General features: G+C 47.5%; 1 protein-coding gene and 1 pseudogene across 1 annotated transcript; one reads left to right on the top strand and one right to left on the bottom strand.

Annotated features, from left to right (window-relative positions):
- Window positions 1-939: 939 nt before the first annotated feature.
- On the top strand, window positions 940-2,925 carry LOC119267378 (protein kinase PINOID 2-like). Its single transcript, XM_037548759.1, has 2 exons — window positions 940-1,511; window positions 1,937-2,925. The coding sequence occupies exons 1-2, from the start codon at window positions 946-948 to the stop codon at window positions 2,826-2,828; spliced, it is 1,458 nt and encodes a 485-aa protein (XP_037404656.1). The 5' UTR covers window positions 940-945; the 3' UTR covers window positions 2,829-2,925.
- Window positions 2,923-5,775, bottom strand: LOC119272030 (annotated as a pseudogene).
- Window positions 5,776-13,557: the final 7,782 nt, after the last annotated feature.

Below are 13,557 nucleotides of genomic sequence, written 5' to 3'. Positions count from 1 at the left end.
AAGAAACTTGGGGAGTTTGCAACTCCTAATGAAGACTTTGTGCTTGCACCTACCACTTTAACTGATGTCGCAGCCGAGCAGTTTGAGATCAAAGCTCACCTTGTCACGATGGTTCAACATAACGATTTTGGAGGTTCTGCATCCAAGGACGCCAGTATGCACTTGCACACTTTCACAGAATTATGTGCTATGACACATATAAAAGACTCAAACCTGACGCTTTGAAGTTGCACCTATTTCCTTTCTCTTCGCATCTAACCGCCAGCTACACACTGGCTTCGCATGGTTGCACCTTCCAGCGGCGGCGGCAGAAACCCTTCCATGGCGCATGCGGGGTGCGTCGCCGTAGTGGGAGGGGGAAATGTAAAAGTGGCAAGGGAGCTTAGTTTCCAACCGGCTAGCCTTTTTTTCAAAGACAACTGGCTATCCTTAATCCACTGATGTGACGATTGTTGCATACATTTTTTTAGGATGATTGATGCATATAATTACGGAAATGCTAAAAACTGACGTCAAATTTTTAGGTATCGCAAAACGAACTTTTTTCATGGCAATTTATGTTGACGCGAGTATGTTAAATTTAGTTTGTAAGCACGTCGATTTTCTAACAAGAAATAAACCAAGACGGATTTATTATGCTCACCAACTAAACTTGTCATTCTAGTCAAACATAATTTGCCATGAAAAATATTTTATTTGCCATGTCTAAAAAATTCACTAGATATTAATTATGCATCTATATATCCGTGTGGAGCGAAAAGGAAAAGGCTACTCCTAAGGTATTATCAACTCTCGGAGGCTTAGATACCCTCCAATCCTTGAAAGCGCTTTTGTGGATTTTGTAATCAATTTTCAACTGGCCACACATGACAGACACCGCTGCTTGCCTGCCTATATAGACATAGGGAGCTGGTGCTGGAAGGCAGAGGCAAGCTAGCTTCTTCCATGGCTGCCGTTAGAGATGAATCGGACTACGACAGTAGCCGTCCGTCGTCGCTCACGGCGCTGGGCTCCCGCCGGAGCTGGATCAGCGACATTGGCAGCTCCAGCTCGGTCTCTGGCGGCGGCGAGACCCCCTGCCGCCACAGCAAGCCCCACAAGGCCAACCATGCCGAGTGGGAGGCCATCGCGCGCGTCCGCGCAGCCGCCGCCGGCGGCAGCGTCGGGCTGGACCACTTCCGCCTCGTGCGGCGCCTCGGCAGCGGCGACCTCGGAAACGTCTACCTGTGCGAGCTCCGTGAGCCGCCGCACCGGCCGTCGTCGTCCGGGCACCTCTACTACGCCATGAAGGTGGTGGACAAGGACGCGCTGGCGTTCCGCAAGAAGCTCCGGCGCGCGGAGGTGGAGCGGGAGATCCTCCGCGCCCTCGACCACCCCTTCCTGCCCACGCTGTACGCCGACTTCGAGGCGTCGCACTACGCCTGCCTCGTCATGGAGTTCTGCCCCGGCGGCGACCTCCACGTCGCCCGGCAGCGGCAGCCCGGCCGCCGGTTCAGCGTCGCCTCCGCGAGGTATCAATATCATTATCAATCCCACCGTTCAACTTCCATGCATGCACTGTGCCACACATTCACATTGATCCGAATATCCCATGGCCTGAAGGTTACGCGTGGGATGAAAAGCTGAGATTCTCTCAGTTTCAGGGTCAAGCTTTGTCTTCGTGTCACTCCTTTTTTAAAGCATGGCACCACTTTGAGCTAGTGTAGTGTAGTAATCTTCTTCCCATGTGCAATGTGCATATGCATTTGCATTGGTGCTTTATTTCAGAGTATTTCATAGACACTTTTTGTCTCGCCGTGCATGCCTATCTAAGCAGATCTTTTGAGAAAGAACCCACTTGGGCTAATGATTTGAGCTGCGCGCGCATGCATGCATGGCGACATGCATATTATCTGGCTGAGCTGATAGAGATCGATCGCCGAATAATGAACGGCAGATTCTACGCGGCGGAGACGGTGCTGGCGCTGGAGTACCTGCACATGATGGGGGTGGTGTACCGGGACCTCAAGCCGGAGAACGTCCTGGTGCGCGCCGACGGCCACATCATGCTCTCCGACTTCGACCTCTCCCTCAAGTGCGACGACGTCGTCCCCAAGCTCCTCCGCCAACCGAGAGGGGACGGCGCCGGCGCCAACCCGAGCTCGACCAATGGTCACTCCTCGTCGTGCGTCCCGCCGATCCAGCCGGTGCTGTCATGCCTATTCAACGGTGTAACACGCAAGCGCCTGCTGCCGATGCCCGGCGCGGCGGCCGTGGACGCCGACGCCGCCGAGCATTCCGAGCCCGAACAGACGTCTGAGTCTGACCCTTCAGAGGTGGTGGTGGAGCCTGTGGCGGCCCGGTCTAGGTCTTTCGTGGGCACGCACGAGTACCTGGCGCCGGAGGTGATCTCCGGGCAGGGCCACGGCAGCGCGGTGGACTGGTGGACGCTGGGAGTGTTCATGTACGAGATGGTGTACGGCCAGACGCCGTTCAAGGGGGCGACCAACGAGGAGACGCTCGCCAACATCGTCGGCAAGCGGCCCGTGGCCTTCCCGCGGGTCCCGTCGTCGGCGAGCTGCGGCGAGCGGGAGGAGCTGCTCCGGGCGCAGGACCTCATGGCCCGGCTCCTGGCGAAGTGCCCCGGGAAGCGACTGGGGAGCTGCACGGGGTCAGGCGAGGTGAAGCGGCACGCGTTCTTCCGCGGTGTGAACTGGGCGCTCGTCAGGTCCGTCCGACCGCCGGAGGTGCCCGTGCCGGTGGCAAGGAGCAAGGCGAAGACGATGAGCAGGAAGGAGCGGCAGGAGCCGTACAAGCAACAACATGAGGACCATTTCGACTACTTTTGAGTTGACACCTTGTATTCTAGACTAGACGGGCAGACGGGATTAAGCGGTGTACATAAAGTTGGTAGTGATTCCATAACGAAATATTAGAGCATCTTCACTCGGTTCGGCCCCCAGCACACCCGGCCGAATGCGTTTTCGTGTTTGCGCCGGTCGTTTTTTTTGTCCCAGCCGGGCCTTCAGGTTTCGGCCCTCAAACGCCCATAAATTCAAATTTGTCTTTCTTGTTATCAAAAAAATTCCACAAGTTCAGCGATCATCATGCAACAGTTCGGCGATTACCATACTACAGTTCAGCTATCAAACAAACACGAAAGTTCGGCGATCAAAAGAAAAGACGCGTAGACAAAGAAACGCATCAAACGATGGGCTCCTCTGGCGTGGAACTGGTCAGGAACGGCGTGGGATTGGCCGGGGTCGGCGTGGATGCAGGCATGCTTGGCGTCGGTGTGGCTTCTGTGCTCGGGCTGGCGGTCGGCGTCGGCACCGCTTCGTCGCTCAGGCTGGGCGTCAACGTTGTTATCGGCGTGGTGTTGGCCCAGGCATCTGGTTCAAGATGAGGCCGCGCTCCACCAGGTACCACGCCTTGACCTGCTCGTCCATCATCGACATGTCTACCGCCATCAAGAACGCCAGGTCAGTGTTCCTCTTCTTCACGGCGACGTTGGTCCTGAGAAGGTTGAGCTTCATGTCCTACTTCGTCATCAACGCCGACCACCGTGCGTCGGATTTCTCCTCCCTCTTTGCGGCGTTGTTCTTGGCATCGGCGATGCACTGCTCGATCGACGATTGAAGCCGTTCGGCAGCAAGTGCCGCGTCCCTCGCCGTCTTGGCTCTTTTGTTGCCATCACAGCGCCCATCCGCCGCCCTCGGGGCGGGCGCGTCCGGCTTGTACGTCTCCTTGGCCTTGCGAGGGTGAGCCGGACCGCCCTCCACTTCTCGCACGACTCGATCTGGGAGAACACGTGAAGGAACTTGAACTCTTGGTCGTTGTTGTCCTGGCGATACATGTTGAACATCTGAACCATCTTCGCAGCCGAAGAACAAGTGTCGACGACGTACACAACGAAAGAAGTGAGCCGGCGGCTGGACATATCTGACCCTCGACGTTGGCGCCGCTTTCCGGACGAGCCACGGTCTTCTCGACAATCCCATGCCATTTGTTGCAGGCCGCCCGGATGATCACCCAATGGTTCAGCATGGCCTTGTCGCCGCGTTCCATGTGAATGGTGGCAAAGTAGGGGTCGACCACCTTGCGCTCATCGAGCGCCGACTTGATCCGTCTCCAGTACGTGTCGACATTCTGATTCAAGCCGGTGATCGGGCCGATGCTGATGGTCTTCCATGCTTCGGCAAGGCACTCGTCTTTCTTGGACGTCCACTTAACGCGCGGCTCGCCCGGCCTGGCACTGGCCACCCGCCTCTTCTTTCTCCCCTTCATCGCCGGCGCCGGCTCCATCTCCTCCTCAGCCTCTTCTTCCTCCTCCCCGTCCTCAGCGTCGTCAAGCTCTTCGTCCATGTTGACGACGGTGTCCATTGTTTTGTCCTGCGCGTGGAACCCAGGGTAGGAGGCGGCGGCGACCGAGCCACTCGTGATGATCTCGTCCATGTTGGCGTCGGTCGCGTCGGGGTTGCCGATCTATGGCGGCGCCGAGGCGTGTGCGAAGAGTAGGGCGCCCCGGCGCAGAGGTGGCGTAGGCGAGGCTCAGTACGCCGGCGGCGAGTAGTTTACTGGGTATGGATGTCGGCGAATGCGGGGGAGGGGGCGCGCTGGTCAGGGTTCAGGCCGGAGACAGAGGCACGTGGCGCCGCGCCATGCGGGAAGGTGGTGTTGGTGTTGAAACCACCGTGCGCGTCGCCGTCGGAGTAGCCAGGGTGCGTACCCCCAGGGCGGTGGCGGCAGCGAGAAGTTGGCCGGCGACACGACGCTCTGTTGGCTCCCCCACGTAGTTTGCGGGCAGTGGCCGGGCGGATTCATCATCCCCGCGTGAGACGTCTCTGCCTGCTCCGCCGCCATCGCGTCCCTGGCTTTCTTGGCGATGAGCCTGTTCCGCCGGTCGGTGGTGACAGTCCCCCAGCGCTGAACCTCCACCCTCCACTCGGCGTTGGACACGCCCGGTGGTCTTGCCACCGGCGCCCTCGGCTTCCTCTGCTTCGGCCGGATGGAAACGGCAGCGGCAGCGGGGCGAGGGGCCGAATACTTCTTCGGCGGTATGGCGACGGGATGGCCGATAGCAGGAGGAGAATGGCGGGAGCGGTGGGACAGAAGGGGGAAGCAATGAGAAAATGAAGAGAAGGGGGGCAGCGAGAATAGGCCTATCTGTCGCCGACAGAGCGGGCCTACACGTCTTTTCGCTTCGGCCGGAGCCCCCCGAGGGACTGGGTTCGGCTCGGGTTCATTTCTCGCTGACAGGAACAAGGTTGCCGGTGCGGGGTACGAGACGGGGGTTGGTCGACGGCGTGGACGAGAACAGAGCTATAACAGACTCGAATGATTTTTCTGTTAAGCGGATTGAACAGAATGACGTCGAATTGAAAACCAGCTAGCTGAAAAATTGCAAGGATGCTCTTTATCCCTCGTCCCGTGGCCGGCAACCTCCTAGGATGATGCTAGCTGAGAAGTCATGTTAGGTCAACTCTAGTACAATGGGTTCATATTTCAAGAACGAATAGTGATCAGCACTGTCCATGCTCCCTCCCCTTCCACGATTTCTGCCGTGCCTATTTGCCCACGGTTATCGCCGCTACCAGATCAAGCACATATTTTAGTGAACAAACTGCTCCTCTCGGTGCAGTGCAAAGTTCAGTGCTACAGAGAGTGCAATGGCGGGGCCCTGCCTGCCCGCCTTCCTGCGGGGTGGTGGTGCCGGCTCTCATGGCGTCCTCGCGCACGCGCGTTTTGTCCCGGTTACCCGTGCGCGGCACTGGCGCCCCACCCACCAGCTTCCATCGCGCGCACTCACGGACTCACCCTCACCCTCACCCTGACACACACACGCACAGTCGCTCCGTCGCTCGCCTCCCCTCGCCGATCGATAGATCGATGCAGGCTTTGCCCCGCGCCAATCGCCGTCCGCTCCGCCCCGGAAGAGGAGACCTTGGCCGGCCTGCATGATTACCGGATCTGCTCGCCGATATCGCGACATCATGGCGGCACTGTTCACCCACACATGCATGCCCAGACCCATTTCTTCGCACCGCAGCTCCTCTCCTCGGTCCGCTCGCTGATCGTGCATCCATCCATTTGCATGTACGCTCGACCAGCTGCCGCCGAGCTAGCCTGGCCTGCGTGACCGTCCCTGTGCAACCACACGTCCTCGCACCGGCCGGACACCGGAGTTGTGCGGCCTGCATGTGCATCATGAGCGGCATGTCAGTGTGATGTACTACATCCCCCCTGGTTTTAGTTTACTCGTCCCTTTGTATTTTATGTCAAAGTTTGATCTTAAATTTAACTAACAAAACGTTAATGCATGTCACAAAATATAATATAATTGGAAACTATGTTCAAATACAAATTCAACAATATAGTTTTTGTGACATGCATTAATATTTTGTTAGTTAAATCTATAATCAAAATTTGACACAAAACGCAAAAGGAACTTATAAACCAGGCCCGGGGTAGTACCGATGATACTTCTTTTTTTCGGGCAAACTTGTGCCCTACATGGAAGGCCACCGCACTCATGTTAAACTGCAAATTGGGCCAAGACTTAGAAGATTACAAGATCAACACTGCATATTACGGACGCGTCTGTGCCACCTTATGGCATTTCCTATTTGACGCCTTCGGCGCTCGCTAATGTGCATTTTGTTAAGTGACGCTGAGGACGCTCTTACCTGGGTCGGCCCATACCCATTTTAATGTTTGTAGACTCCGAAAAAGTATGCACGCGACCAGCTTCGAACACCAAACCTCAGCGTTTGAAAGGCAACGCACAACCTGTAGGCTATCCCACCCGATTGTGAAACAATTCTTTTTTTATTTCCTTCTGTTTCTTTCCTTAGTTAGTGTCTTTATATTTCCCATTTTCCTTTTATGTTTTATGTTTTCCTTTTTTCCTAATTTTTCCAAATGCGTGACCTTTTTTCAAAATCAATAAACATTTTGAAATTTTCTTCAAAATTGATGATTTTTTCCAATTTCATGAACTTTTTCCAAAATTGATGATTTTTTTAGTATTTTCTGATTTTTTTTTCCAAAATCAATGATCCTTTTTTCAAAATTGATTAACCTTTTCACAATTTGTGTTTTTTTCTAAATCGATGAACACCTACAAATTTTTATGATTTTTTTTCAAAACGACGAACTTTTTCGAAATATGTGTGCACTTTTTTCAAAGTTGATGAACTTTTTTCAAAATTGATGAACATTTCTTCAATTGTTATGATCTTCTTTCCCAAATTTATGATTTTTTTTTCAAAATTAATGATTTTTTTCGAACTCGATAAACTTTTTTCAAATTTGATGAACTTTTTGTCATATTTTTTAAAAATTCGATGAACTTTTTTTAAGCTTGTGAATTTTTTCGCATTCATGTTTTTTTTCAAAAGTCAATGATTGATTGGTCAACTGTAGACTGGTCAACCTTGACAAGTCTACAACACTTTTAGAAGGAAGTGCCGAGTGAGTGGCCCACGGGCCGGCCTAATTTTGTGGCTGAGTGAGCGCTACTTCCACGAACCGGCACTTGCAGAGCTGTATAGATTTTTTTTAGGATTAAACCAAGCTTTATTCATCAAAACCGACATGACGTGGGATTCAAATTGGGTCGTGGGGTTGGCCAAACTAGACGTGACACCTCAGACCTAATAAGAGAGTGCTTGGCTAGACTATGCGCTTCCAAATTGGTAACGATGTAATTTTGTTTTCGAAGATCGTACTGCTGAGATGGATTCTGTTTTTTACATTATTTTTGTTTTTTGCTTTCCTGCTCAAGTTTTGTATATATTTCGAAATATTCTAAACATATATATTATAAAAATCACTTCACATAATTTTTTGAATAAATGTTGCTCATGTATTTAAAAACAATGTTAACTAAGCATTTGAAAATAATGTTAAGCAAGTATTTGAAATTTTTTAATCAAGCATTTGGATAATTTTAAATGTGTATAGAAATTTTTTTATCATGAATTTAAAAAATGTTAAAGTTGTAATTAAAAATGTTAAATATGTATAAAAATGTTGAGCATGTATTAAAAAAATGTTAAACTTGTACATAATTTTTCTAAATGTGTCTAGCAAAAATTGAGCATGTATTGAAAAAAATGTGAACTTGTATTTGAAAGATGTTATTAAACATTTGAAAAACAAAATGTTAAATATGTATAGAAAACATGTTGACCATGTATTAAAAAAATTCAATCTAGTTTTTGAAAAATGTTAAATGTGTATCTAAAAAATGTTGACCATGTATTGAATAAATGTTAATCTTGTATTTGAAAAAATTAAACATGTATTAGGGTCGCACTATTCGTCACCCTGGGTGAGGAATAGTTATTCTTCACCCCCTCTCTAATTTGACATCAATGCAACGTATTTTTATGTTTCTTAAATTTTGTCTTATTCCGTACATAAAAAGAGAGCGTAAGAAAATATGTACTCATCCTAAAAAATATTTTATGTTATATAAAATTACGAATGTAAGAACATAGTGTAAAACGTACATAAAATGTGATTTTTCTGGTCTTACAACCTATTTTTTTTATTTTTATACCAAATTTTACATATTTAATCATATGCATGTAACTATTTATATTGTACACGTAATTTATTTAGGAAGCAATCGTAAGATTACCTCGTGTGAAGAATAATTTATTCTGCACCCTGGGTGATGAATAGTAACACTATATATGTATATATACATAAAGTGTATATAATAACAATGAAAACCCGAGAGAAAACAAAAGAAAACCAATGACAAAAGAGAAAAAAAGAAAACAAAGACGAAGAAAAATGAAGAAAATAGAAAGAAAAGAAAAAAGCTAGAGAAAAACGAAAAAGAAACATAGGAAGCCAGATAAAATAAAAAACTATAAAAACAGATGAAAAAACCAAGAAAACCAGGCGAAAAATCAAGAAAAAACCCCAGAAAAACTAGAAAATTAGTGGAAACCCGACTCTATAACTTTAACAAGGTCGTGGCCTACTATTTAAACACAAAACCGGATTGTGGCCCAGTGCCTAGCAGTGCAACACTGTAGCTAGGAGATCTCAAGATCGAATTTCATTTGACCCTGTATTTCTGTTAGCACGAATGGGCTGTCCCACAACTGTACATACGAGACCAAAGGAAGACTCCCCATAAGCGAGATATAGCCTTTGCAGCATAGTATAGGTAAAGAAAAAAAAATAGGAATTATAGCTTTGCCGGCAAGAGGCACGTCAACAACTAGAGCAAAGAAAGTGACACGTCAACCTCCAATGCGCCACGAAGGCAAACACGTGCTGCTAGCCTGGTCGTCCACTGACCAAGGCTTTGACCACCGACTGTAGCGATCAGACCTCAAACAGTCTGATTTCTGTGCATCAGTGTCATCCCTGGATCGGTAATACTGACACGCACAGGACTTGAGGATTTATAATAGAGTATCAATCACACACTTATTACATCGAATGTCTCAAAAAAGAACTTATTACAATGAATATGGCTTAAGGCCATGTAATACGATAACAGCGGAAGGCTTGGAAGATAAAGTGAGTCCATCAACTTCAACGGCATCACTGAGTGAAAGACCACGACCTAAGGCTCCTTACTCGTCGTCTGGAAAATCTGCAACATGATATGTTGCAGCCCGAAACGGGTCAGCACATGGAATATGCTGGCAACTGTAACACAAGAGAATAATGAACAATGTAAAGCAAACACTACATGCATATATGGCTGGTGGAGGCTGTATGGTTAATAGGTTTTGTGAAAAGCCAATTTTTCCCTACCGCAAAGGAATATATTTTATTTAGCTACAAAGTTGGTTGAAAACATTGAGAATGGTAAACCCCATCTCAATCCCAATTATAAGGTAATTAATAACCCAACAAAATTAATTTAGAGTGATCAGATCCACATGATAATTCAAGAACTAGATACTCAAGATGTCCATAACAGGGGACACGGCTAACCATGATTAGTTTGTACACTCTGCAGAGGTTTGTGCACTTTCCCCCACAAGACTCGATCTCATCCGTTGGATTTCTCGCATACAAGGTGTTTGAGAAACGGATGACCGAGACACAATCTTTCAGAAGCGTTAGCACCTTACGATGGGTAGACCGGTATACCTACATCCCCTACATCTGCTAGTCTACCACTGTAAGAGTTCACATGACTTAATCAACTATGCTAGAGCCCATAATGGCATGTGGCTGCACACGGAAGTTTCCAGCATGAATAATCTTATGATCCCTTTGAGCCTGGGTGGCGGTCCATAGGAAAATCACACGGTACCCCGGGATTTCCAAAAATACAGGCAATCACTGGGTTCCCCAGGTGCCTCAATCCAACCAAATGTGTATTAAAGTTGCCACCTTAAGTTGAACCATTAAGTAAACAATCTCACAATCTGTCATGGAATACACTCAAACCCAATCCACGTCTACGAGCATAGCATGGCAACATAAGCATAACGTAGAAGTAACTCCCAGGGTTTGATAATGAAACAGGTGAATAGGTACTACCTCATCTACTTTCCAACCCACAATTTATTCAGATCCTAACCATGCAATTGTTTTAGGGTTGATCTAATGCAATAAAACTGGGTAGTAAAGAGGTATGATCAAAGTGTTACTTGCCTTACTGATGATCCGTGAAACCTAGAGACTCGATGTAGCACGCTTCACACTCCGGGTACTCTATCGCAATCAAACAAGCATTCAATAAGCAATCAAGTAAAGGCACGGGTAAAACTCAAATAAGAAGTCTAACCAGAAAGTTCAACTTAAGAACTCCGGTTTGCAAAAAGAATCAAATCAAACGGCGCAACGAAACTCAAACTACGAAAGAAACAAGCTTCGTTTACTAATCTGGACTAAAGTCAAATTTTACAGTAGCAAAAACTTGTTTAAGTTGATTAAACGGAAAGAGGGTTTCGAGACGAAACTCTAGGCGCTTGAATCGCCTGATTCCGATAAACGCGCGAAAAGTTATACTAAAACGAAAATCGGATCAGAAATCGCGATCGAAAATAATCGCGGAAAATCCGAGAAAAAGAAAAGCTGACAAACAGGCTAATGAACGAACGTTCGCTGTCTGCGTCTAAACGGTGAAAACCGTTTGTTAAAACGAACGTAAAAACGGGCGTTCGCTAAATAACTAAACGGAAAATAAACCGAACCAGATCTAATAAAAAACAAATCTAGGGTTTACCTAAAAAACCGAACGAAAAAAAATACGCGGCAACTCCGGCGAACTCCGGCGCGGCGGCGCTGCGGCGGCGGCGGAACGGCGCGGCGGCGCGGCGGCAACGGCGGCAGCGGGCTCAAGGAGGTTAGGGTTTCGGTGGCGCGGGCTGGGGTGGGCTGCGGTCGGGTGGCGGCTTATAAAGGCTGGGCGGGGCGGAGTCCGGGTTGCCCACGGCGGCCCAAGTCGGTTTGACTTTTTTTTAAATAATTCCGATGTGCAGAAAAAGAAGTAAAAGAAATACTAAGCGGACTCCAAAAATTCCGAAATAAATTTTCCCTATCCTCTAAAAATAAGCCAGACAAGGTGAACATTTATTTGGGCCTAAAATGCAATTTTGAAAAACGCATTTTTCCTAATTCAAATAAAATAACGATAAAACTCCGAATAAAAATCTTATTTGATTTTAATATTAAATATTCGATATTTCTCTATTTTTAGGAAGTCATTTTATCCTCTCTCTTTTATTTTTATAAAATAAATTTTAGAAGAGAAAATAATTAAAATCAAACGATCCTCTTTTCAAAATTCGAGAAAACTCGAATATGAAAATAATGAAATCCCCAACTCTCTCCGTAGGTCCTTGAGTTGCGTAGAGTTTCTAGGATCACGCCAAAATGCAATAAAATATGATATGCAATGATGATCTAGTGCATAACATTCCAAATTGAAAATTTGGGATGTTACAAACCTACCCCCCTTAAGATGAATCTCGCCCTCGAGATTCGGGTTGGCTAGAAAAAGATGTGGATGGTCCTTGCGTAGGTCTTCTTCTCGTTCCCAGGTGGCTTCATCCTCGGTATGGTGGCTCCACTGAACTTTACAGAACTTGATAACTTTGCCGCGTGTAACTCGGCTAGCAAACTCGAGAATCTTGACAGGCTTCTCCTCATAAGTCAAGTCGCTACCCAACTGTATCGCTTCCAGTGGCACTGTATCTCGCAGAGGAATATCGGCCATCTCCGCGTGGCACTTCTTCAACTAGGAAACGTGGAACACATCGTGAACTCCTGTCAATCCTTCGGGCAATTTCAACTTGTAAGCAACTTCTCCCATACGTTCCAAAACTTTGTATGGTCCCACAAATCGTGGTGCTAACTTTCCCTTAACTACAAAGCGCTTAACTCCTCGGAGTGGTGATACCCGAAGATACACTCTGTCTCCAACTTCGTAAGCTGTCTCCTTGCGTTTAGAATCCGCATAGCTCTTCTGCCTGGACTGGGCTACCTTGAGTCCATCACGAATCAGCTTAACTTTCTCTTCTGATTCTTTAATCAAATCTGGTCTAAACAACTGTCGGTCTCCAACTTCATCCTATAACAACGGTGTTCTGCACCTCCTTCCGTACAATGCTTCGAAAGGGGCCATCTTCAAACTGGCTTGGTAACTGTCGTTGTATGAGAACTCTGCGTAGGGCAAGTTGTCATCCCAACTAGATCCATAATCTAGTGCACAAGCTCTCAGCATGTCCTCCAAAATCTGATTGACTCTTTCAGTCTGTCCATCTGTCTGTGGGTGAAAAGCTGTACTGAACTCTAGCCTGGTTCCCAAAGTTTCATGCAACTGATTCCAAAACTTTGAGGTAAACTGGGTTCCTCTATCTGACACAATTGTTCTCGGAACTCCGTGCAAAAATACGATCCTGGTCATGTATATCTTTTCCAACTTAGCACTGGTGTAAGTGGTCTTCACTGGGATGAAATGAGCTACTTTGGTCAAGAGATCAACTACAACCCATATCGAGTCATAGCTTGAACGAGTCCTGGGTAATCCCGTGATAAAATCCATGCCTAGCTTATCCCACTTCCATTCGGGTATCGGCAATGGTTGCAACAATCTTGCTGGCTTCTGATGCTCTGCCTTCACTCTCTGACATACATCACAAACTGCTACATACTCCGCAATATCCTTCTTCATTCCGGTCTACCAGAATCTATCTTTCAGATCCAGGTACATCTTGGTATTTCCTGGGTGAATCGAATATGGTGAGTCATGGGCCTCCTGCAAAATCAGCTTCCTGGTCTCCTGATCATTTGGTACATATACGCGGTCCTCAAACCATAAGGTATCGTGCTCATCCTCAAGAAATCCTTTAGCCTTTCCTTTGCTCATCCTTTCCTTTATCTCGGCGATCTCCTTGTCCATCTTTTGTGCTTCTCTGATCTTATCCATCAAGGTAGACTGAATCTCCAAAGCTGCTACATAACCTCTCGGAACTATCTCCAAACATAGCTCACGAAGGTCTTCTTCTAACTCCTTGGGTAACTCTCCAGTCATGAGTGTATTGACATGACTCTTGTGGCTCAACGCATCGGCTACTACGTTAGACTTTC

The sequence above is a fragment of the Triticum dicoccoides genome, chromosome 3A (assembly GCF_002162155.2).
Source record: "Triticum dicoccoides isolate Atlit2015 ecotype Zavitan chromosome 3A, WEW_v2.0, whole genome shotgun sequence".
Taxonomy (NCBI): Eukaryota; Viridiplantae; Streptophyta; class Magnoliopsida; order Poales; family Poaceae; genus Triticum; species Triticum dicoccoides.
Note: the sequence above shows the minus strand (reverse complement) of the source record. Positions and strands in the feature narration are given on the sequence as shown.

Coding starts and splice junctions, on each gene's coding strand:
- LOC119267378 (XM_037548759.1), top strand. CDS start 946: ATGGCTGCCGTTAGAGATGAATCGGACTACGACAGTAGCCGTCCGTCG. Junction 1,512..1,936: donor TTCAGCGTCGCCTCCGCGAG/GTATCAATATCA, acceptor AATGAACGGCAG/ATTCTACGCGGCGGAGACGG.